Here is a 26,394-nt window from a genome sequence, read left to right as displayed (position 1 = left end):
ATGTCTATAAGGGTAGATCCAGTAGAAACATAAAAACACTGGAGAAAATAACAGTAATATGTTTGGCCTAAAGATCTTCATTTGTAAAATGAGAATAATAGTAGTACTTACTTGCTAGGGTGTTTAGGAGAATTAATATGATAAACGATGCATACTCCTTAGCACATTGCCTGGAACCATACATGTTAACCACTATTTATTATTATCATCATCATTATTGTCATCTTCCAAAATAAGTCTCAAAGTTACTTATCAAAGTTACTTCTTCCCTTTTTAACCCAGATGGGCAAACACAGCTACTATTTTAACCAACTTTGCCTTCGCGTCATTTACAAAGCACTGTCATGTATTGTCTCATTGATTGTCACTCCAGCCCTGGGAACTGTTTAAATTTATTTCTTCTCAGTGGGGGCTTGCGGGACTCACTCTTTGCCATCGCCCGTATGTCATCACCTTTGCTCCACCTATAAAATCAATTCAAACTAATTGTTGAAGAATTCCCCATTCTGACCACACCTCTTTCCAGCTTGTGTGGTCTTCGCCCACTGGAACAGTTCCTGTACCTCAGGTCCTTCGACTCCTACCTCCCGAGTGCTCGTTTTCTCTCTACTTTTATCCTTATTTTTTCATAATGTTGTGACATTATCTAGTGCCTGTCTCTGCCTTATTCTGTCTTTCTCAAAGATTAAACAGAAACCTATGATGGGTGAAGGATTTAAATGGACATTTCTCTAAAGACGAGAGCTGAATGGCCAACAAGCATATGAAAGGATGCTCAACATCATTGGTCATCAAGGAAGGGCAAATCAAACCCACAATGAGTTACCCCTTCACATCCATTAGTATAGTTATAATAATAATAATAAAGATATATAGTTACAAGTGTTGACAAGGATGAAGAGAAATTGGATTCCTCGTACATTGCTGCTGGGAACATAAAATTGGTGCACCTGGTCTAGAAAAGTATATGGCAATTCCTTAAAATAGTAAACATAAAATTATCATATGACTCAGCAATTTTATTCCTTGGTACCTACCCAAGAGAAATAAAAAACATATGTCCATACAAAGACTTGTATGCAGACGTTCAGAGGAGCATCATTCACAATTGCCAAAAAGGGAAAACAACACAAATGTGTACTAGCTGATCCATGGATAAACTAACTGTGATATATCCATGCAATGGAATATTATTCAGCCTTATGAAGGCATGAAATACTGATAAATGCTACAACATAGATGAACCTTGAAAACATTATGCTAAGTAAAGGAAGGTGGTCACAAAGACCATATATATGATTGCCTGTCCAGAACAGGCAATCTGTGGAGACAGAAAATAGATTAGTGGTTTCTTAGGGCTGGCGGTTAGGGAGTGGGAGGAAGGGGTGGGGGGTGACTGCCAATGGGTATGAGGTTTCTTTTGGGGGTAACTAAATGTTCTAAAATTAGATAATGAAAATGAATGAACAACTCGGTAAAATATACTTAAAAAAATTGAACTGACCCTGGCTGGTTTGGCTCAGCGGTTAGAGCGTCGGCCTACGGTCTGGAGAGACCCAGGTTCGGTTCCTGCTAAGGGCATGTACCTCGGTTGCAGTTTGTCCCCGGCCCTGGTTGGGTCGTGTGGGTGGTGACCACTCGATGTGTCCCTTTCACATCGATGTTTCTCTCTCTCTCTCTCCCCCTCCCACTCTATTTGAACAAAATATCAAAGAATGTCCTTGGGTGAGGATAAAAAAAAAACATTGAACTGAATTGTACAGTTTATAGGTGAATTTTATGGTATGTAAATTATATGTCAATAAAGCTGTTGAACTGAAAAGAAAAGTAAATCTCTGGCTGTTGGTTCTTAGCAGATATTTCTCAGTATACATGCTGGAACATGTAGTATTGGCAGTGCACTTGGAGTTAGGGGTGTTCTTTCAGTTTTACTAGATTAAATAGAAAGCCTTTTCTTTCTTGTGGCGCTTGTGAAATATTTTTGAAAGGTGTTTTAATTTGCTTTCTTGTCTCAGTTTAGTATGAGGAACACAATTTGATGTCTGACATTTGGTTACCATTCTGGCAATTATTTCTTGCTTTATAGTACATAAATGTATAAGGAGCAGAGAGTTGCTGTAGCTAAATAGGAGAATCGTTTCTTTTTATTTTTAAATTTGTTTTTACTGTTGAAAGCAGTGCAGCTATCTCTCCTTTTCCTCCCAATGACCCCTTTCACCCCACTCCTGCCTACCCCCCCCCCCCCCCAGGCCTTCACTACACCATTGTCTGTGTCCATGGGTTATGCATATGTGCATATAAGTTCTTTGGTTAAACTCTCCCCCAACCCTTCTTTCTTTTTGCTCCATGCATTTCGTTTCATGCCTTTGTTTTGCAGTGTTAGTATCTCTTTTGGCTCCTTGCTTGTCTTTATTCTTCATTTTAATTTCTTTGGGGCCCTTGACAATCTTTTCAAAGCTATGAAGTATGAAGTCTCTCTCTAGAAAACTCCATGTGAATTTGCACATGAAATTTTGCTTGCAATTTCAGAAGGGTCACAGATTTCACCCAAGATAAGACTCTCTTTGGTGATCTCATGCATTCCCAGGGGTGAGGTTATCATTTTTATATGTTGATAATTCCAAAATCTCTATCTCCTGCTAGCATGCTATAGCCAACCGTCTAGGTCTACTTGGATTCTCCACAGATACCCCAGATTCAAACAGTCTAACATTGGAACGTGATCTTTATTCTTTTTATGTTCTACTTTTCCTCCTGAGTTCCCCTGTCTTTGTGAACACAACACAGGTCCACACCAGAATGCCCTAGCCACCCTGATCTAAATCAGATGCTAAGCGTCATTCTTAATTTATTCTTTCCCTTCTGCATATAATTAGCCATCAAGTTTTTTAAATTGTGCCTAAATGCTTTTGAAATCTCCTTTTCTTTTCTTTTTTTTTTTTTATCCTCACCTGAAGACATTTTTCCATTTTTGCTCAGACAGAGTAGGAGGAAGAGAGAGAAAGAGAGAAACATTGACGTGAAAGGAACACATCGAGTGGCTGACTCCCACACAAACCCAGCCGGGGTCGGGGACAAACTGTAACCGAGGTACGTGCCCTTAGTGGGAACTGAACCGCGGGCCGACGCTCTAACCGCTGAGCCAAACCAGCCAGGGCTGAAATCTCCTTTTCATTCCCATTCCACTCTAGTCCAAGCCATCATTTCTTGGTAGAAATTCAGTAGCTTCCTGAACAATCTCCTTACCTTCTTGCTCACCTTCAATTCAGTTTCCACATTGCAGCTGATGAACTCTCAGTGGCTTCCCAGTATCTTTAGGATGAACTCCAAACTTCCTACTATTTTTAAAATACCATTTACAAGGCCCTACATGATCAGGCTCCAGCTTGCGTGTTCAGCCATCGGTGTCGGTCATCACAGTCCATCTCAACCATCCCGACAGTCTCATTTTCTCGGTGACACTGCTCGCACTTTATAAGCCGGTGCATGCCCTGTCCCTCCCTGCTCCCAGCTTCATTCCTCCACAGCTTGCTAACTCTTACTCATTCTGTAGGTCCTGGCTTTAGATTTAACTTCTTCTGGACTCCTACCCTGACTCTCCATTCATGGGGCCCTTTTGATGCCTCCTCTTTTCTCTGCTGTTTCACATGCACACTGTTTTGTAATTGCCTCTCTACTCTCCAGACTGTCAGTGCTGGGAAGGGAGACACTTGTTTGTGTTGGTCTTATTTATCATGGTTTCTCTAGTGCTTATTTAGCCCTGCACTTGGCAGAGATGTTAATAAATTTCTGTCAGAAGAATGAGAGTATTTCGTTCTACCTAATATATCTTCTTCCTTAACTTCCATCCACCTCTTCCTCACTTGGCAAAATCTTACACAATTACCATCCATTTATTAATTCAACAAATAGAAAGGGCGCGTCTTCCTTATTCCAGGCACTATTTGAGGGTCTGGGACGTAGTGATGAATAATTAGACAGTCCAACATCTCTGCCTCCGAGGAGCCGGTATTCTACCTGTGGAGACAGACACTAAACAGATAAATACACTGTGCAGGGTGCTAGTGAGTGTGAGTACCGAGGAGAAACCAATAATAAAGCAGGAAAGATGGATAAGGACTTTCAGGTAGGGTGGCTGTGGCCGGTCATTGAGAAGGTGACTTCTGAGTGAGGACTTGAAGCCGGCGAGAGCTAACACTCGCGTGCTGCCTATCTCAGGCAGGTGACCGCCAAGGAGAGAAATCAAGAGTTATAGGGCAGGTAGGAGTGCAGAGTCCCCAAGGTGAGAGTGTGCCAGAGTGCTGGAGAAACAGAAAGGGGACCAATGGGAGGTGAGGGTAAACGTTCTCTGCCAGTGGGTGTCTTAACTGACCCCTGGGCTTCCTCCACAGTTTTAAGTTGTTTTCAGCTCACAATGCTATGAATTTACCAGAAAAGCCTATGAAAGTTTCTCTTCTTAGCGGTCCCCTGTGAATCAAGGGCTGTGGAGGTGCTAAGGTAGAAGGTGGCCATGTGTGCAGGCTTCAGTTGCTTCTTTGGCGGTTGGGGTGGGGGGGTGCCTGTGTAGGCATTTCTTTAACAACTGCCACCACTTTCTCAGGACATTTTTGCATTTCCTCCTTGGGATTCGGGAGGCGGTGGGAAAGTGGGACATGACTGTCATCGACCCCGTGGGTCTGGCTCCCGTCAGTCCTTTCCTTCTGTCCTCGGGACTGTGTTTGCAGTCTCGGGCATTATGAACATTGTACCGCTCTCTCAGCCGCCATCTAGAGTTATAGGGTTTTTTATTGGTTTGCTTTTTTATCCTCACCTGAGGATATTTTTCCATTTATCTTTAGACAGATTAGGGGGTGGAGGGAGAGAGAGAAACATCGATGTGAGAAAGACACATCAACTGGTTGCCTCCTGCACGACCCCGGCCAGGGCCCAGGAGGAACCGCAACCGAGGCACGTGCCCTGAGCTGGAATGGAACCCGGGCCTCATTGGTCCACAGGCTCTAACAGCTGAGCCAACCAGCCAGGGCTAGAGTTATAGTTTTAGAGACAAGTTACTGCTCTCAATTTGTTTTTCTCTCTCCCTTAGCTTTGTTCTGGGAAGTTGAGGACCAACAAAGCGTTAGTAGATTATGTGTTGCCGTTAGTTGGGTTGGGTTAGTTTGGGTTTTACCAATGTCAGTGTGCCAGCCCCCATAGTTCTATCTTTGTACATCGCCCTTCCTGGGGCAGTTGGGTCCCACCCGATGGGATGGCCGGAATTGCCTTGCTGGCATCCACACAGGAAGTCAGAGGCCTTCTCTTGGCAAAATTCCACCGCGGGTGGTGTCCAGGGCCCAGTTCTCTGCAGTGTATATTTAGTGATAGCAGAAGCCCCTGTTAGGTGGTTGTGTTTTTCCTGTTGGTATGATTCACTGGCAGCACTGTACTCTGTGGAAAGGGGCCATGAATTGTAAATTGATATGAGGTAATAATTAGAGAAATGATCAGACTCCTTTTTTATTCCCCTCTGGGGACAGCACGTGTCAGGAATCACTCAAGCAGAAGGCGGGGGAGGGACGTTTCAGCCAGCTTCCCCACTTTAGTGCTTCTCTCCTGATTAGAGAGGAGAGCAGCCAAATTCGGCAGGAGGCGGCCAGCAGACCTAGGATCTGCTTGCCACCTTTTTCTCCAAAGTGCCCTGCCGCAGAGAGTTGCCATGGCAGCAGGAGGCAGTTAAACAGCAAAGGCTCATCTCTGGAGGCGCGCTCTTGGTGCCCCAGCCTTCTCCATTCTGGCCTTCAACCCGAGGGGCTGGCTGTACCAGGCCACCACTGTGCCTTGGCCATTTGAAAGTATGTGGCCTAATGGAATCGAGCTGTAAGATCCTCCAGGCTCCAAGGATGGCTCCCTCTTCTGTCCTCTGCTTCTCCTTGGTGCATAGCCCTTTGGTGGCCCATCCCATCGTTCACCTCATCAAATTACTTGCAGTTCCTTGAATAATGCTCTTTCATGTTGCTGTGCTTTTACACATGCAGCTTCCTCTGCCTCGAATGCACCCTTCCCTATCTGTTGGAAAATTCCCGCTCCCTTTCAAAATGTGGCTTAGATACCGCCTCCTGCTCCATATTGCTCCCTCGAACCCCTTATCCTCTGTGCAGAAGGGTGCTGTTCCCTCTGCCATCTCAACCTTGTCACATAGCACAGGATGTTGAAATGACTCTATTTTTGTCTTTTCTTCTCTAGACTGTAAGTTGGTTGCATTCAAGAATTGTTTTTTTTTTTTTATGAATTTCATATCCCCAGGGTCTTGCCTAGCAGCAGGCACATAGTAAACACTTCGTAATGTTTGTTGAGTGAATGCTTTTCATGTCATCCTGTTTAATCCTTATAGTGGGGCAGCACTGTCATGTCCAGGAAGGGCTTTGTCTGCTCTAGGGTCCCAACGGATTGACCCAATTTAATCAGCTGACTTGATGGGTCTATAGCTGACTCTCCATTGCATTTATTCTCGCTTCCCAGTTTGAATTGGGATGGCCGTGGTGGAGAGAGCAACATTTGGGAGTCAGTCTCCTCAGGGTTCAAGTCAGTTGCCGAATTTGTAAGCCTCAGTTCCCTCTTGTTGAGGACAGCGCCTAGGATGCTTTGTGGCCCAAAGTAAATTTGTGGTAAATCGTACTTTCTTTGCCTTGCCCTGTGTTCCGTGAAGAAGGTGAAAGCAAAATAAAAATTTAAGTGCGTTTTGAACCTTCTCCAGTGACTTTATCTGCATCAGATCTTTCAGTGTTATCTTCTTGCTTTGATAACAGCTTTAAAGGTCTCCCTTTTCTCTGCCTCTTGTCCCTTTTTCTGAGCCTCTGTGCTTTTCTGCCTGTCTATTGCCTCGTCACCCTGTTTTTATCTTTAGGGCGTCTGTCCCCTTGAGTTTGCAGAGTAGATAGACTTTTTTAAAAATTACTTTTGGGGGGGGGGTGAGAAGAGAGAGAGAGAGAGAGAAACATCGATTGGTTGCCTCCCTCACATGCCCCAACGAGGGATCGAACCCACTACCTTTTGGTGTACAGGACAATGTTCCAACCAACTGGCCAGGGCTAGATAGGCATCCTATTTAGGTATCTCTCCTCTCCTGCCTATTTGTTATTTTATTTCAAGAATTTCCATTTAAAATGAATTTGTGTTTTTCTCCCCTTCGATAATTCCCAGACACCACCTTGACTGTAATACATTTTTTTCTTTGTTTCTTTTGTTGGTTTGCTTTATTTTATTGTTTTGTCTTTTTTTCATTATTATTATTTTGTCTACAGTAGATATTTATATACCTCAACTGCCAAACTCTATAATGTTTGCTCTGCAGTTTAGTCCAAGCATTTTCCTTCATTTTCTTAACTTTGGAGAGCAAAGCTCACTTAAGCTGTTTTGCAATTCTCTTTGCAAAAATGCTCTTCTCAGTATCATGTGATCCTGCGGGGTGCGTGTTGTGTATTCCAGTGTCTGCAGGTGTCCAGGTTGTTTAGTTTCTGGAGCACTTCTCTCTTGTTGCTTCTCTTCCTTCCTTAATTCCTGCGTGTGGTATTTATTCATTCCAACTCCTAAAGGATGTGAAGCTTCAACAAAGCTGTTTTTAAGTTATTAATAGGTCTAGAAAGAGATCTAGTGAGGATAGCAATGAAAATTTACTTTTAACTTAGGTTTATGGGTTATCTGTGACAATGGGTCTCCACCGTGAAAGGATGGGGCCGAGGGGCCGAGGTGGACTCAGTTGCTGGAGATGCTTTTTCAGAATTCATATGCCCATCCCTTTCCCAGCCGTTTGCCTGGTGGCAGAGTGAAAGTAGGCTGAGAGTTTGAAGAAACCTCTCTAGAATGTTCTATAGCCTCTCACCTGGTGTCTGTCCCCCTCTCAGTTGAAAAACACTCATCAGTGGATTTGTTAGTTAACATAATCTGCCAATGCCATGCTAATTTGAGAGCTGGGTATTTATTTCACTTCAAAACAATAAAATTGTCACATATAGTTCATTTTGTTAGAAGTGAAAACTGAACCTCAGGATTTATTTGCCTAGATAAGGGCATTTTCAAATCAAAACGCAAGAAAGTGCGGTTTTTAATGAGTCATAAGTTCATTTGACGCAAGCACTTTTTCTACACTGAAATACTTAGCTAAATACTAATTAGTTAAAATCTAACTACTTATAAACATGTTGCCGTGGACTGGATAAACTTCAGGATGCTGTAAATAATATGCAAAGTTAATATAGAACAGTTAAATGTATTAATTGTGCTTGTAGGAAATATTTAGAGAACAGAGCAGATTAGAAACAATGAAACTCAGACTCTGAAAGATTAGATTTGAATTCATGTTGTGGCACCTACTAGCTTTCTTGGGCTATGTAGTTCATCTCTCAGGGTCTCAGCTTTGTCTTCTGTGGAATGGTGATGGCTTCTCTCTCATAACGTTGTTGTGAGGATCAAATAAAGTCATGAAGGGGACAGTTCCCAGCATCCAAACATCCAATCAGCATTAATAGAATCTGAATCTAACACCTATAAATTTTTTAAAACATTGTGTGGGTGTGTGCACACATGTGTTTTGTGTGTATGTGCCTTTGAATATGTGAAATGTGTAAGGAATTAAATTTACTATGTTTTTAGACTGTGGAGGTGGGTCATGGTTTTGAGTGTAATGGTTTATGTATGTATATGAGTATATTTCCTGAGGATACCATTTAAAACAAACTTTTTTTTTTAGTTCTGTTGAAGTAGATTCATACAAACCATAAACACGCTAAAAAATGCGCAGTGTCCATTTTACCCTGTTATAGTCATTGTAGAATTCTCCCCCTCTGTACATTTCTCCTTATATTGGACCAGTCCTGGGGGCCCCCTTGGTCCTTATCAAGGCCAGTGACCTGACAGTCATGAATATTCCTACACAGATTTTTCTTTCAAATGGAAGTTGAATATTAGCAGTCAGTCCTGTTTTATGTCCATATCAGAGAGTGTTGAATTTAGTGCCTTGTTATCAAATGTAAACTTTGTGAAAGTTAGTTTCCTTAATGATATGATCACCACATAGATACTGCATGTTAGGTGCTTTATGTACATTACCAATAACACTGCAACAAACTATAAAGCATGTGGCATGCAGTTCTACATATAAGGAAGCTGAGGCTCAGAAGAAGAAATACATTTCCCAAGGTCAGACAACTGTTTAGAAAGAGAGCCAAAAAGCAAGCTCAGATTGATCTGAACCCCAGTGAAGTATAAGGCTGCTACCTGGTCACTGTGACAAATCAAGGTCATGTGCTTTAAGGTATAAAAGAGGTTGGAAATATAATGAGGCCACTTTGGGCCCTAGTTTGGGCAGAAGCCTGCAGGACAGTCAGACAAGGCAATGAAAGGCACGGCCATTGATCCAGCGACAAGGCCCTGGAAGCCTCTGGCTTTCTCTTCTTTTCCCCAAACTTACTATTCTACCATCATGTGGTCTCTCCAGGTATTTCTCAAGGCATTGCTCATCACTTAGAACTGTGCATTTAACTCCTCTCCCCACCCAGTTCCACTGCCTACCCACCCACCTTCGCCTGCAAAAGCATAAAACAGGGTTGTTGTGAGGATAAATGAGTTAATATGTGTAAAGCGTTTAATACAGTACCTGGTACATAGTAAGTATTCAACAAATGTTAGCTACCATTATTTTGATTTTATTGTTAACAGTATTATTATTAGTGGTAGCCAGCTTCCTCAAGTGTCTGAGTGTTCCCTGGCCAGGGGCTGGCTTCATGTGGTTGTTGCCCAGGGTCCCAGGCATGGGCCTGCTCAGTAAGATGTACAGGACAGATGGAGAGAGTTAGTAAGGGAGCGATGTTTCCACCTACAGGCCTGCACAAGGTTTTCTCTGTGCACCAGTTTTTTGTCTTCAGCCACAGAAGCAGCCTGTGAATCCCACTTTCAGACCACATCTTTCTGCCTGGCTTCTTTTCTTTCTGTCTGTGTAGAACACTCATGGTATTGGAGTCACAAACAAGGTTACACAAGAAAGTTTATTCAGTTTGGTGGTTTGCAGCTTATGCCTGCACCTCCCCCTGAGCTCCGGGCCCTCTGCTCCACCCACTGCCGTGTGCGGTGGACAGTTACTCCACCTGCAGAGGCCTCTCTGGTCCCACTCCACACACGCATACTTTTCTTTTTCTATTTAATTCTCTTCTGGTGTTCCTTTATATTGTTTGTCCCCACACATGTCTTGACTTTATATATTTTTAATTAAATTTATTGGGGTGACATTGGTTAATATAATTCTATAGGTTTCAATTGACTTTATATTTTTGCTCTTCAGTTTTCTCACCCAATTCTTATATTTTGTTATATTTCCTGATTTGTGTCATAGTTTGTATAGCAACAGACTTTAACAGTATGGGAAAGGCTATTGGCAGATGCTTGATTAACTTTCCATGGACCCAGTAGAACTGAACCCAGGGCTGGGGGTTCTTTAGCTATTACTTTGCATGAGAGCGTTTCTCACTGTGCTCCCCTCCTTTGAGTCGTAGCGTTAGACATTGCTTATCTCAGTTAAGAATGCTTGGCTCCGGCTCTTACTTTCTCCTTGGGCAGATGATAGTGTCTGCAATCTTTGTCATCTCTTCTACTTTATAACATTACAAAAACTGCTTTAATGTAACTGCTAATTAATCTTCCCTTTTCTAAAATATAAATGTACAGTGTACAAAACAGATAATTTACAATTTGTGGATTCTTTTGCTTATATGAACTGGACCATTTTAATAAATAATGTTCATTATACTTCTCAATCAAACGTAATTTTCATTTCTTCTAGACCAGTAGTTCTCAGCCTGTGGGTTGCGACCCCTTTGGGGGTCGAATGACCCTTTCACAGGGGTCACCTAAGACATAACAGTAGGAAAATTACAGTCATGAAGTAGCAATGAAAATAATTTTATGGTCGGGGGTCACCGCAACGTGAGGAACTGTATTAAAGGGTTGTGGTATTAGGAAGGCTGAGAACCATTGTTCTAGACAATGAAATTTCTAAAAAGTAAAAGAAAGAAAATTAAAATTACTTTATTCTAATACCCAGAGATGACTGTAGTTAAAATGTTGGTATATTTCCATGTAATCTTCATTCAACTTTATATATTTAATTTTTAATGCATTTTTATAATGATATATTCATTAGCTAAGGTTTTATATATTTTTATAATTAGACATTTTATATATAATTATATTTTCATGTAAACTAATGTTTACATATAAGCTATAATTCATGTTATATAGCAGTATTGGGATATTCTAGTAATTTTTGGTACAAGTACAACAAAAAAAACAAAACTAAACTAAAATCAGTTATTCAATAAAACTAAAATAGATCATTTCTAATTATAAAATACACGTGACAGAAATGTAAATATTAGAAAAATAGATCACGAAAAGTGAGTCCTAAAGTTACTTTTCATTCCTGCTTTTAACAATATGTTTATAAGCAATTATTCTTTAAAAAATGTGTCTGTGATTTGATTTGTAGAATGTGCACGCATCTATGAGTGAGTCTGTGAAGGAGTGTGGAACAGATGTTCTTCTGTTTTAGGCTGAGGCAGATAGCAGTGAACCAGAATGCATCTGTGAAATGGTATCTCAATATTTTTCTCCATGCTTTAGGTATGTATTCTTTTTGGATCCATGCAATCTGGACTTGATAAACCGGAAGATCAAGTCCGAAGCACTGTGTGTAGCAGCATGTCCAAGACAAGAACTGAAAACCCTGAGTGATGTTCAGAAGTTTGCAGAGAAAAATGGTGAGACTTTAGGCATCTGAGTCTACACCCCAGTCACTTATTCTCACTGTTAAGATGTGAGAAGGTGTGTTTGCATTCCAATAGAAATTTGCTCTGGTGTTGAGGGGGGGGGGGGGAAGCATCAAAGAACCTTAAAAAGAAAAAGAGATCTCAAAGTACATTTGGACCTCCTTGATATAAAAATGTTATAGTAACCTAGGGAGCTTGTTAAAACTCCAGATTCCTGGGCCCCACCCAGGGAAATTCTGAGTAAGTCTTTGGATGCTGGAAATTTGTATTTTTAACAAATGTCTAAGGTGATTTTGATGTGTCCTATTTGAGTATTTGGGAGTTACTAGACTCATCCAGGTAAAATTGGGGGATTGGAGTGTTTAATTAAGTGTTAATTAAAGTATTTTAATTAGTATATTTATTTTTACCCCTGGATAACAATGTAGTAATATATGTCTATTATAGGAAAATTGAAAAGTTCAGAAAAAAATAATGAAGTGTAAACCAAAGTTCCACCATTTTTCAGTGTGTTGGCGTACATAATTTTGTGTTTTGCCTTTTTAATTTAACATTATGTCTTAACCATTTTTCTAAGAATGACATTTTGAGAAACTTTGAGGTCAAACAGATGGGAATTAGCTGATAAAACAAGCATAGTCAACTTCCTGAACTCTGGCTCTGTTCTCTTGGATTTCGGACGTCCAGGTGCCATCCTCAGCTCCATGTGACTCACCCAAGTTCTCTTCAGATACTTTTTTTTTTTTTTAATCCTCACCTGAGGACATTTTTCCATTTTTTGTTCAGACAGAGTGGGAGGGAGAGAGAGGAAGAGAGAGAAACATTGACGTGAAAGGGACACATCGAGTGGCTGCCACCCGCATGACCAACCAGGGCCAGGGACAAACTGCAACCAAGGTACGTGCCCTTAGCAGGAACCGAACCCGGGTCTCTCCGGAGCGCAGGCCGACGCTCTAACCGCTGAGCCAAACCGGCCAGGGCCTTTTTCTAACTTCTTTTTGTGGAGGGCCACATCCTGATAGCCCTCAAAGCATGTGTTTTTTAACTTCCATGAGGTTTCATGTTTGTATTTTGTGCATGGGAACCCTCGGGGCTGTCTCAGTCCTGCCCACATGCACAGGCTAGCTCTAGTTCTCTGAGCCAAGGCTGACTCAGATATAACTTCTAGCTGGGTGGAGGAACAGCCTCAGGACATAGTGTGCACATGCACATGCTAGTGTGTCTCTATAGTCTTTCGGATGGGGGTGCTAGCCTTCTGAGGGCAGAGAGACAATAGACTGGCAGTATTCCTGTCCACTGCTAAATGCCCTCAGCATTAGGTAGTTGGAAGAGCGTGGAATTGACATGGATCTGGATTCTCATTCTGCTCTGCCACTGACTGGCTCTGTAATGAAGGACAGAAGGTGTAGGCTCTTTGAGCCTAAGTGTTCTCATCTGGTAAAATGTGGATTTCAAATAATGCCCCCCTCATAGGTTGTTGTGAGGATTAAATGAGGTGATGCATGAGGAACACTAGACACTTGGTGGGCACTGAATAAAGAGTATCAACTACTCTTTAAGATCACATTGTCTGTTACTACATCCTCAGATGTGTTGAATCTGATAGCAGAACTATTGGCCTTGTCATTATCAGGTTTCTTAGGGAGGAATGAGTTATTCTTTAAGAGTTTTTCTAAACTCTTAGACAATGTGAGCATGTACAATGTACTCTGGGAGGTGGTGTCACTGAGTGGTTAGGTGCATGGGCTCTAGAGTTAGATTATCTGGGTTCACATGTTGGTCCTTCCACTTACTAACTGTGACACCCAGGGCAAGTTACTTTATCACTCCATGCCTCAGTTTCCCCGTCTATAAAATAGGAATAAGATATGTACCCAACTACCTAATAACACTGTCATGAGGAGTTAATGCATGAAAAATGATTAGAACAGTGTCTGGCAAATAGCATATTGCTTAAAAAAAGTGTTGGCTACTGCTGTTGGGATATTATTTTTATTCCACCAATGGAATGGAATGGTCTTCCCGCCTCCAGTCTCTCTCTACTTCTAGCTCTCTTACATACTGCTGCCATGTTAATATTCCTAAGGCTTCAGTCATGTTAATCCCTTGCTCAGAAATCAGTGGTAAAAGTAATAAAATGAAAGTCTATATGTCTTACCCTGAACTGTCTTCCAACATGATCTCTTGAGCCTGCTGGATAGGAGTCGGGCCCTTGAACCTGATGTCATCTGGAAGGCAAAGGACAGCTAGTTCCTTGTTGGCTGTATTACCTGCTGTGTTGATCCCTAGGGAGGAAATGCCCCAAGCTGCCCTGCTGGCACTTTGTTTCCCGGCCAGGGTCCTTCTAAGTGATAGGATACTGAGGATGGCCTATTAGGGTCCTGGCATGAAGACCCTTCTGTGAGTTTTGCAGCTTTGTATTTCCCACAGGGTATTGCACAAAGTAGGTGTTCAGACATTAATGAATAAACACTATTCCGAAAACAGACCTGTTAAACTGGTACCTAGAGACAAAGGCACCCTAAAGCTTTTGAGGCAGCTATTTGCAAAATGAGTCAACAGATTAGGCATTAAAAAGGTAGTAAGAATGGCAGCATCAAGGAACCTAGCAATAGAAGATGGAGAAGATAATTTTAAAAAGAAAATTGAAAAACTATAAAATTGTAGCAGAGAGGAAGCCCTTGGCACACGGGCCTAAATTCCTTAATTTCAGTAGCAACCCTAAGTTGAAGTTTCTGAATTTCTCAAAATAATCTACATTGTTTTGGGGCTGGTGACATAAAATTGGACCTGGATTTAATTTCAGTACCACATTTGTCACTGAGAGAATTCTTTTCTCTGCTTTTTGCATTATCTTTTTTCCCCTTCTATTTTTCCATTATTTGAGGTGCAAAAGATTTGGAAGGAACAGATAATTTTTATTGTTATCTGTGTCCATATAGTATTACAACTATATTTCTATTAGAAGATATTCAGGCCCTTCGACCTCAAATATACAGATCTCAATCATTAATTTCAGCCCTGGCTGGATGGCAGTTAGTTGGAACATTGTCCCATATACCAAAAGGTTGTGGGTTCGATTCCCATTAGGTTCCATACCTAGGTTGTGGGTTCAACCCCTCTCTGGGAGCAAAAGGGAGGCAACCAATAAAAATTCGATGTTTCTCTCTCTCATAATAAAAACATATCCCTGCCTGAGGATTAGGAAAAAAGAAATAATTTCTTTTATGTGAACCAAAAGCACAAGCAACAAAAGAAAAAATAGGTAAATTGGACTACATCAAAAGTTAAAACTTCTGTGCATCAAAGGATACAACAGAGTGAAAAGGCAACTCATGGAATTGGAGAAAATATTTGCAAATCTTATAAAGGCTAATATCCAGATAGGGGTTAATATCCAGAATATATAAATAACCCCTACAACTAAGCAACAACAAAAAACAACCTAATTAAAAAATGGACAAGGATTTGAACAGACATTTCTCTAAAGAATATATACAAATGGTTAATAATAAGGACATGAAAAGATGCTAAACATCACTGTTCATAAGGAAAATGCAAATCAAAAGCACCGTATGATACCACCTCACACCCAATAGGGTAGCTACTATCAGAAACAAAAAACAAACAAAAACCACAAAACAGAAAATAACAAATATTGGCCAAGGTATAGTGAAATTTATATACTGTTGGTAGGAATGTACAATGGTCCACGCACTATGGAAGACAGTATCGGGTTTCTCGAAAAATTAAAAACAGAAGTACCACAGAGGATTTTTAGGACAGTGAATATACTTTAATGATAGATACAGCTCATTATATATCTGGCCATGCCCATAAAATGTACAACACCAAGGGTGAACCCTAATGTAAACTATGGTCTTCAGGTGCTTATGATGTGTCAACGTAGGTTCATCAATCGTGTCAAATGTACACTCTGGTGTGAGATGTTGATGATAGGGGAGGCTACACATATGTGGGGGCAGGAGGTACATGGAAAAATTTCTGTACCTTCCTCTCACTTTTGCTGTAACTAAACTGCTCTAAAAAATAAAATCCTTTAAAAAAAAATAGATACTGCTCTGGCCGGTTTTCTCAGTGGTTAGAGCATCGCCTTCAGACTAAAGATTTGTGGGTTCAGTTCCAGTCAAGGGCATGTACCTTGGTTGTGGTTCAGTCCCTGGCCCTGGTCAGGGTCATGCAGGAGGCAACCAATCAATGTGTCTCTTTCACATCGATGTTTCTCCCTCTGTCTCCCTTACACTCTATTTAAAGATAGATGGGAAAATATCCTTGGATGAGAACTAAAAAAAAAAAAAAAGATTACTATATGATCCAGAAATCTCATTTTTAGGTGTATATCCAAAATAATTGACAATAGGATTTCAAAGAGATATTCACAGACTTATATTTATTGCAGCATTTTTCTGCCCAGAGATAGAAGCAACCTACCTGTCCATTGATGAGTTAATGAATAAAGAAAATGTTGTATATACATACAATGAAATATTAGCCTTAAAAAAATAAGGAAATCTTGTTACATGCTACAACATGGATGAACCTTAAGGACATCATGCTAGATGAAATAAATCAGTCACACAAAAAAGATAAATATTGCATGATTCTACTTATATGAAGTGTCTAATGTAGTCAGTGGTGGTTGCCAGGGGCTGAGAGTATGGGGAAATGAGGAGATGGTATTCAATTGGTATAGAGTTTTAGTTTTGCAAAATGAAAAAATTCTAGAGATCTGTTGAACAACAATGTGCAGATAGTTAACGCTATTATCCTATACACTTAAGAAATGGTTAAGATGAGCCAGGCCAGTGTGGTTCAGTGGTTGAGTGTCGACCCCTGCACCAAGAGGTCTCCAGCTCCATTCCTGGTCAGGGCACATGCCCAGACTGTGGGCCCAGTCCTCAGTGTGGGGCACGCACGAGGTGGCCAATTGATGTTCTCTCTCATCGATGTTTCTCTCTCTCCCTCTCCCTTCCTCTCTCTCTAAAATTAATAAAGACAAAAATTTTTTTAAATAAATTTTAAAAAATACTTAAGATGATACATTTTGTTGTATGTTTTACCACAGTTTTTTGAAAAAAGAAAGGAAATTCTGACACATGCTACAATATGGATGAACCTTGAAGACATTATGTTAAGTGAAGTAAGCCAGTTACAGAAGGGCAAATATACTGTATGATTCCCCTTGTAAGAAGTACTTAGAACAGTCAAATTTATAGAGACAGAAAGTAGAATGGTGGTTGCCAGGGCTGTGGGGTGAGAGGAATGAGGATTTGTGTTATGCATAAAGAGTTTCTGCTTTGCAAGACATGAAGAATTTTGGAGCTGGATGGTGGTGATGGTTGCACAACAGTGTGAATGTACTTAGTGCTACTGGACTGCACACTTAAACATGGTTAAGATGGTAAATTTTTGTTATGTGTATTTTTACCACAATTAAAATGTTCATAAAAGAGAAAGAGTGATAGTAAATTTGAAATGGTAATTTTTAAATGCAAGTCAAAATAACATTTTTCTTACCATAATGAAAAGATAAATCCTTTTCAAAGAACTCTGTTTTCATGACATTTGAAAGTACTTTTTAGCACTTACAACCATCCATTCCTATGACCTTCTGTTACCTTTATAAATTATTTAAAAATTTTATAAAGGAAAGCTCTTGGTAGTAAGAAATGTATTCACTAAGCAAATAAAATATTTCCTCAGTTTTTTGTTTCTTTCAGACAAGAAAGAGTTGTTTTCTTGGACACTTAAATTTGTGGACCACTGACTAGAATAGAAAGTTTGGAAGAAATAGCTGGCATCTAGATTGGTCATATAATATGCTACTATTTTACAAAGAGCTTGAAAAGGCAAGCAGAAGACTTTAGATGAATATTAAAGTATAAGTTATTTTATATTAGTTGGGTGGTATGGTGTACAAATGTGCATTTTAGTACGGTGCATAGTTTATATATGACACAAATATCATAACTATATGATGCTAGGGAATATAACAATTTAAAAATTGCTTTTAAAAATTAAAGTTGCCAAATACCACAAGGACTCAGCATTAAACTTTGTTTATCATCTTCCTGCAGTAGGACATGTATTTCCTGGGGGCTGGATCATACTCTGTCTCGGAATATCCCAGCCCTAATATAGAACTTCACATAGTAGCTATTCATAAATGTTTTCTGAAAGAATGATGGACGGAACTTCCCTCTCCCTCTCTATTGTCACTTGATATTTTCTCATTCTCTCAGCACACCATATCCTTTGCTCATTCTGTATCCATGTGAGTTGCCACCAGCACGCAAATTGTTTAGCTTCAATCTAACCAGAATTGCTGTGAAATCAGTTCTTTTTATTCATCTCTTAAATAATTCATCTTATTTATTCATTCCTCTCGCTTACGCAGACTCTCCAAGTGATTATTCATACCATTTCTTCTTTTAAGCCCTCCTGTTTTTCCTCTTCCCTAATCTTATTCCCTACAGAGAACCTGAAACCGGCTGGGGAGAGCTCCTATCTGAGTTCTTACTTTCAGCAGAGCATGAATTCCATCAACTTTCCTTCCCTCCAGTTTCTGTTGAACAGGTTTCTGTCCTCTTTATTATCATTATTTTTGAAAACTCAAATAATGTGTACATTGTAGGAGGGAAAATAATCCTTCTCCCTTCACTGCAAACTTCATCTCAACCCAGCCAGACCATGACGGTTGGTGAAGGGAGGGGAGGATACGGTCGGCTCAGACAGTTCTTCCCCCTCTTCGCTCCCTTCTCGAATTCTGGCCCGACCACCACCTCTGGCCAGTAGACACCACTTTGCTCCACACCCCATTGTTCAGCATGGGCATCTAAGTCTGTGGAGGTACGGCACACGTAAGCCCTGTGTTTTGTCTCAGCATTCCACGTATCGGCACCTGCTCTGTGCCATGCACGGGGCCAAGTGCTTTGCATGACTTTTTATTCTCTCCGCTTGCAGTCTGAGTTCTACACAACAGTTTGGAAGTGAGAATAACCTGTGATTGAGTCAGGGGCCAACCGCATGTTCTCAGTGGATGCTAATATTTTACATGGATTCCTTATTACCTTTTGTATGATTCCTAGCAAACTCTTTTATAATGTGTATTTCGTTTTCTGTAGCATAGGAGGAAACTGGCAGAAATTTTATTTCCCTTTTGTTTGTGCCCCATTTACAGCTTGTACAAAAAGCACTCCCATTGAAGAGTGCTTCTTCAATGTACTGTGCTTTGTATAAATTTTGAGAGCTTTGTGACCTGCCATTTGGACCATGTTCACATTTTGAGCCGAGCCATGCAGCTTGGTGCTTCCTCCGAGGTCATTGTTTTGCCACTGAAAACCTTGAAAGATTATGTGATCCATTTAGATAAAATGTGTGAATATTAACAAGACTTTTAATTATCATTATCTAGTCAGGGACAATATAACTTAAACCACAGAGTTAATATGGATTCTTTTTTGGTGAGTGAAATAAGATTTGACTTGTTTTCATTTATGATGAATGAAATGATCAACCCCCGCAACTGATTTGATTGCCTCCAAGTCAGAGATCAGCAAGGGAAGCTTGATTGTTAAAAAGTGGGAAAAATTAAAAAGGTGAAAGGATTGAGGAAAAAGACCTCAGACACAGACAACAGCATGGTGATTACCAGAGGGAAGGAGGTAGGGGGAGGTAGAAGAAGGTATGAGGGGGATAAATGGTAATGGAAGGAGACTTTTAAACACAAAATACAATATACAGATGATCTATTATAGAATTGTACACCTGAAACTTATATAATTTTATTAACCCATGTCACCCCAGTAAATTCAATTTTTTTTTAAAGTGGGAAAAATCCTTACATTTGATAATGCAATTTAAACTAATTCCTCATTCTACAAATAATTAGCACTTATTAAGTATGTGCCAAAGAGACAAAGACGAGGTACAGTCCTCACATGTAAGGAGCTTGCATTATAGTAGATAGTCAAACTTCTCTTTGTCTTCTGTAATACCTAGTAGAAGTCTTGCACATGTGTGTCCAAAATTAATTCACTCAGCACATAGTTATTGTGTACCTAGTATGTGCCACTTAGTGGTTGACATAATGCCACACTACCAGCTGGTTACTGGGTGCTTCTTGGGAATTGCAAAGATATCCATACTTTTCAGTAGTTACTAGAAACCGAAATTGGAAATTGTCTTGAATTCTTCCAGCATATAAATATATAATGCTTTCTTAATTAGAGACAAAAGTTAAATTCATTGAACTTCACATGGCAATGCAATTTTTTTTTTTATGATGATAACTGTTCTGTATTGAGAGGTTTTAACTTTTATTAACTAGAATTTTCTAAATCAATTTTTTAAGGAATATTTTGCTCTTAATTTTGGTACATCCTACAAATATTACCATGATAGCAAATCAAACAAAATTTTAAAGCAAGAATTTGCCTCTAACAACCAACTTTTTGTTTCAAATAATTTGGTGTTTTAGACCAGTGGTTCTCAACTAAGGGTGATTTGCCATCCCTACTCCGGAACATTTGGCAATGTTAGGAGACCTTTTTGGATGTCATAGTTGGGTGAGGAATTAGGGGTAGCTATCGGCATCCAGTGGGTGACACCAGGGATGCTGCTACCCTTCCTTCAGAGCACAGGACATCCCCCTATAACAAAGAATTGTCAAAGTTGAGAAATCTTACCTTAGACAGTATATTTTGTAGTGAATAGTGAAAAGCAGATGGACATTATACATAACATGTAACACCAGAATATAAGAGGTTAAACCCAGGTGTTTTTTTTTTAACCAGGATGTCTGTTTTATTCAACAGATGGCTTTTGAGTGCTATGTGCCATGAGACATGGGCTCCAGATATTTTGAGGACATAAGGCCCCAGTTCTTAAAGAGCTCACATTCTAAAATTAGAGGTGATAAATAAATCAGAATGTTAAAAAATAATATGCTAAGTTTATCATAGAGCTAAGCGGTATATAGCTTTTTTTGGATGAGTCAGAGGAGGCTTGACGGAGGAGGTGAAGCTTCAGTACTTTGTAGAAATTGTTGTGTAACTTAAACAGTCACTCATATACCAAGTAGGAAAGAACAGCCCATGCAGAAGGAACCACATGTGAAAAAGCTTAGACGCTTGTTAAACAGCAACATTATAAGTAGTTACTTATGTTAAAGTGAGGCCAGATTTAGGAAGGCCTTGAAGCCATGGAGCTTGGAATTTATCCTGAGGATAGGGTTGTGATACAACGAATAGCCATTTTACAAAGGCCATTCTGAAAGCTGTGTGCAGGATGGAGATGAGACGCCTTTTGGGAGAGTAGATTATCCAACTCAGTAAGAGATCATGAAGGTCTGAGACAACATGGAAATGTCTGATTGTTGGGACTTGGTGTCTTGCATATTTTGAGTGGTATGGGAGGATAGTCGATAAAGAAGAAGAGAAAGGATGTCTTCCACATTTCATCTTGGGAATTTCATGGATGATGGAGCCATTAACCAGGGTTGAAAATACACAGGAGGAGGCAGAGCAGATTTGGAGAGTGAGTGATAGAAATATTTTGGGCTTTATTAAAATTGCTGTTTTGGGGATATCTATGGAAAATACATCTTTTGCCCAGGAGCTTATTGAATACTTGTCTGATTATGTTTATTAGGAATGACACAGAAGAAGCATTGTGGCCTAGAAGTAAAGAATTCTGTTTCTGAATTTGCCAGTGATTGCTCATAAGGCCTTGGAAGTATTACTTTTTTATTTCATCTGTAATGTTTAGAACGTGGTGATGGAAACATAACCTCTTAGGGGAGTTGTAAGTGATACTGAGCTAAAGAATACATAATTGAATATTATAAGGCATTTGAAAAATTGTAGTAAACATTCTGGGGGCTATAGAAGCCGTTTACTGAGATAAATGTTTATACACCAAAGTTAGATTCCTAAGATCATTCATTTTGATGGCATTTGAATAACATTGGCTGAGTTGCATGGATTGCCTCTAGTGTGGTTTAGATAAGCTTTTTGTTTTTTGTTTTAGACTTTTCATTACTCAAGTATGTTTTTTTCCTGCTTTCTTCATTAACAAAAAAACCAACTTGGTCTTACTGCTTATGACCAGACCTCTTGTGCTAATATTGTTTATACTTCCACTATTAAAAAAAAAAAAAGATAGATACTGCCTTAAAAATGTTCACTGAAAATGCATTAGCAAATAAACATGAAAAGAAAAACAGCAACTGTAAAATGTTCTCTGTACTGGGTTGTTTTAATGTTCTTCATTGAGGCTTCTCTGTCCATCAGCCCTTCGAGCAGGAAGCAGTATAAGGTTTCTTAGGATTGTTATGACTAACACATTGTAAAGATCTTTTCCCTTTAATCTATTTAGTACAGGATCTATTTAGTACTGGCCTGTGTCCCAGAATACCATCAGAGATAAGGCTATTATCCTTTCATTGAGCATTATCCTAGGAAAGTATTTATAAAATTGAACCCTGTTGCACCTGCTGACCTCCTTTTTTTAAATGGAGAGAGGGTGGGGGTGGAGATCGTGTGCACGGAATTCAGACGGAGCTGTGTATTTGACAGCTCTGACACAAAGTGCTTTAGTTAGGGCCTTTTACATTGTGCAAATCGATTCCATCTTGGACTCTAAAAGAAATAGGTTGACAATTCAGATCAGGAAGTTGATCATACCGGGTGCTCTGCAGTTATTGGCACAGTTGCTCTTTTTTCTCATGTGCAATTCCATAATAGGACCCCCAACTATTTCAGGGATTAATCAGAAACGTTTGCTTGCCATTGCTGTAAGTGGCATCAAGTGGCATTATCTTCACACATGAAAGACTAATTTCAGAAGAGTTAGATTTTAATATTTTGCTAACTTAAACAGTCATTACAATGAAGAAGAATGCTTAAAAATCATTTCAAAAACTTAGCTTCCTATTGAATCTGTCTTAAGAACTGAAGATACTTGAAGAACAGTGCCATGTAACTTTCAAGTATCTCTTTAAAAATATTTTACATTGGTCAATTATTTTAATTATCTTTATATAAAATAGATGCTGCATGTATTTATGTAAGTATGCTGTTACAGCCCACATATTTAAACACTCAACAAGTGGTTGCTGATTTGGGGGTAGCGTTACTGAAGTGAACATGTTTTGTGGCTTTCTAAAATTTTTTTGATTGATAGGACAACACTTCCAAATTGTGTTCTGTCAACAAATACAAAAATACTTTCTTCTAGTTTCTTATCACATCTTTACATGTTTCTATAATTATTTCAGTGTTAAAATCCGCCATTTTCACTTCACATTATATTTTACACTTTCTCTGTGGTGGAACATTATAATCCCTTGTTTCTATAATACAAATGGAAAGCTATTTTATTTGTATTTAATAAAGAATTTGACCAAATTAGTAATCTGGTAGGAACATCAGTTAATAAAATATAAACAATTTACATGATATAATGCTGTAGGTCCTGAGAAAAATTAGGCTATAGTCTAGCTCTCCTAGTTAACAGTATCTATATACAATGAACCTTACAATATTTCAGTTACCATATTACAAAATTAACAGGTCATTAAAATACTAATCAATAATTTGGTAGACTGTATTTATTTGAATTTTATGTATTGTTTAGATATATATTAGCCATATAGTCAGTGAAATACATGGTTGTATAACCAATCTAGGATTGAATTTAAGCTATTTTGAACTATCTGAAAATTGAGGACCCTTTTGTCAATTTTATCACTTTGTTCAGTTTATTTAATTAGGATTTCTTGCCTTTTAAATAAGAAAAAAGATGCTGTATTATCTGATTGCACAAGTGCTCTATGCAGTAATTTTAATTCGTTAGTAATGGAGAACAGAAAAAAAGAGAGGCTGTGTATGTAGCTGAGTATGGGTTTTGTGGTCAAAGAGATCTAGAGTTTAATCTACTGCTTAGTAGCTGTGTGTCATTTTGGTCAAGTTATTTACCTTATCTTTTAACCTCTATTTCCTTCTCTGTAAAGTGGGTTTAATAATACATACCTGCCTTATAAAGTTATACTAAATGATATAAATAATATTTATGAGGTGAGAGACGAGACTTATTCCACCAGTAACTTCCTATGAGTTCTTAGCATAATGGGAGGAGGGGACAGGTTCCCCTCACTACCCCTCATCCCAACCCTCCTCTTGGGATGAGAAACTTGCATGGGCGATAGAACCAGCCTTGGGAATGGGCTGCTTGGCCTAATTCTCAGAAGCACTAGAGCTGGCAAAAACTCTTGGTTTTTTCAACATTAGAATTTTATCATGTTTCTTTGGTTCAGTTGTTTAGAGACATTCCCAGATGCAGTTTGGTCAGTTAGAGTTAAAATTGATTATCTATATATCTATCTATCCTGACATATAGCAGACAGCAGTCACTCAATAAAGGTAGCTCTAGTATTTGTTATGACCTTTAATATTATTAATTAAAATGTGTACATGTTACTGTAAAAGGAAATGTTTTAAATGATGGAGGGTTGATATCATAGACCAGATCAGATCCTTATTAATTCTATAATGTTTGAAAGTTGTATATGTTGAGTTAATATTTACATATAAAATTAAATTAAAGTGCCTTAATAAAAGAATTTATTCAGACTCTGTTTGCTAGCTAACATATAACTTTTCTTTCAACAGGCTCAGAACTATGTCGCTACAACCTAAAGCCTTCTGAATATACATCTTCAAAAGCTTCTCTTTGCCCCAAACTGCCAGTCCCAGCGAGGTAAATTTTATTGTATTTTGTTAACTTGTGACTTTTGTTTTTATAGGTAGATTTGAAACTATTCTGAGAAAGGGTCACTTGATACCAGTTTCCTAGGTCCAATACATTTACATCAAAATGTTAAAAGTAGTAGTAGAAATGACAACATGTAATTTATATCTTTTAAAAAAGACAGGCAAACAACATTTCTCATTATCAGGTATTTTACATTTCTTTTGGGGGGCTCCCTTTTTTTTTCATGCCATATTTTTAAGTATACAAAACTGCTGAATCATAAAATCTATAGTACTTAGAAGCCAAGTCTCACAATCTTCAAAGATTCTTTGAAATTCATCCTAGTAATACTAATGAGGATTCATTTTCAATTTTACTTTGCAAATTAAAAAAAACATACAGTGATTATTTTCCATGGTTTATTTCAGGCTATATCCTTTAGGTACATTCTCTGTAATGGGCTGTTTGCATATCTTATCCAAGGTCTTATTCAACAAGCATTTATTATTAAGCACTTATTGTGTATAATGGATAAAAGGATTAAGGAAAAATCTCACGGTAGTTATAAGTGAAGCAAATTTTAAAATTATAAATAGATTTTTAAGGAAGGAAATAAATTTTCAAGCATTGCAGACTGTGTCCTCAGAATTAGGTGTATAGGATTTGGAACACGTCTGATCTTAAGAACCTTAGCGTGTATCACTACCCGTGTATGACCTGAGTCAACTGCTCTAGGAATATTGAATTGAACCACTTTTATTGTAACTCAGTGTATAGCAAGCTCTTGGTTAAAATTTTAAGACTCACGTCCATTTTTCTTTGGATTGCTTATGGGTGTAACTTGTGCTGTATTAACTTGAATTTGAAATTTTCTGTTGAAAAGTAGACAAAGGATATCAGTTAAATTGATTTCAGCTTTTACTCTTGTTAAGTTGCCATTGATGTTAAAATTTAAAGCCTTTGGACATAAAAATAAGGGACTATTTTAAAAGATACTAAAATGAAATGGATCTAAAAATTATGTGCTTAGACTTACAGGTAAGGAGACTCCATTTGTGAAACTCGAGAAGAGTAGGGAGGCTCTGACAGTAAATAAAAGAGGTCCTTTGAATAGAGTCACTGGAGAAAATTTATCCGTGTAAAAACAGGAAAAGCTATGTCCTACTGAACTGCTAAAGCCTGTTTTAAATGCATACTTTGAGTACAGAGTCTCTATTTTAAGGCATAAATGTATTATAAAAGCATAACCAGAAAGCCTTGGTATGAGAATGAGGTTGCTCTGCTCCTATATAATATGGGTGGGGGCAGCTCATACTGCAAATCATCCCCCGCCTCTGATCTCTGATTCTACCATGTTGAGGACTACCTGTTTCTGGTTATTTGGGGTGTTTTAGTCTTGGCTGCACAGACACTCACACTTCACATACAGCATCTTAAGGGCATTGACTAGAAGACAAAGCAGTAATATTAGGGGCTTGGATTTTAGAGATGGACAGACTTGGATTCTAACAAGGTCATCCACTTGTGTCAGTAATCCAAGATACAATGATGAACCTTTACCATCTGAAAACTGCCAGTATACTATATTTATACTTTATTTAAAGATCCTTACAATCTAAGTATCTTATCACTTTTGTCTGAACTCAGTCTGTTGGAAAGTAATGGAGAAGAAATAATTGATAGGAGGAAGGTAAATTAGGACCTTGTAAATATCATCATTTAGCATTTGGCAAGCAAGTAAAAGGATTAGAATACAGAATAAATTTGTTTTAATAAAAAAACTTGGGACACTTCCTTGTTCTACACTAGTATTAGGTACCAAATCTAA

The 26,394-nt window shown here is 38.9% G+C and overlaps 1 protein-coding gene across 8 annotated transcripts in view; it reads left to right on the top strand.

The window, feature by feature from the left end:
• The window catches only part of SLC44A1 (solute carrier family 44 member 1), a 171,142-nt gene that overhangs the window by 69,593 nt on the left and 75,155 nt on the right, over positions 1-26,394 (top strand). For all 8 annotated transcript variants that reach the window (XR_004959488.1, XM_036260915.1, XM_036260909.1 and 5 more), the window contains exons 4-5: positions 11,647-11,783; positions 24,485-24,572. Coding sequence is in view for 7 of the 8 variants with exons in the window: in XM_036260915.1 (XP_036116808.1) it covers positions 11,647-11,783; positions 24,485-24,572 (225 nt within the window). In the remaining variant the exon portion in view is untranslated. The remainder of the gene's footprint in view (positions 1-11,646; positions 11,784-24,484; positions 24,573-26,394) is intronic.

Source organism: Molossus molossus, unplaced genomic scaffold (assembly GCF_014108415.1).
Source record: "Molossus molossus isolate mMolMol1 unplaced genomic scaffold, mMolMol1.p scaffold_m16_p_14, whole genome shotgun sequence".
In the NCBI taxonomy this organism is placed as follows: Eukaryota; Metazoa; Chordata; class Mammalia; order Chiroptera; family Molossidae; genus Molossus; species Molossus molossus.
The sequence above is the reverse complement of the archived record's forward strand: the minus strand, read 5'-3'. Positions and strand labels throughout refer to the sequence as shown.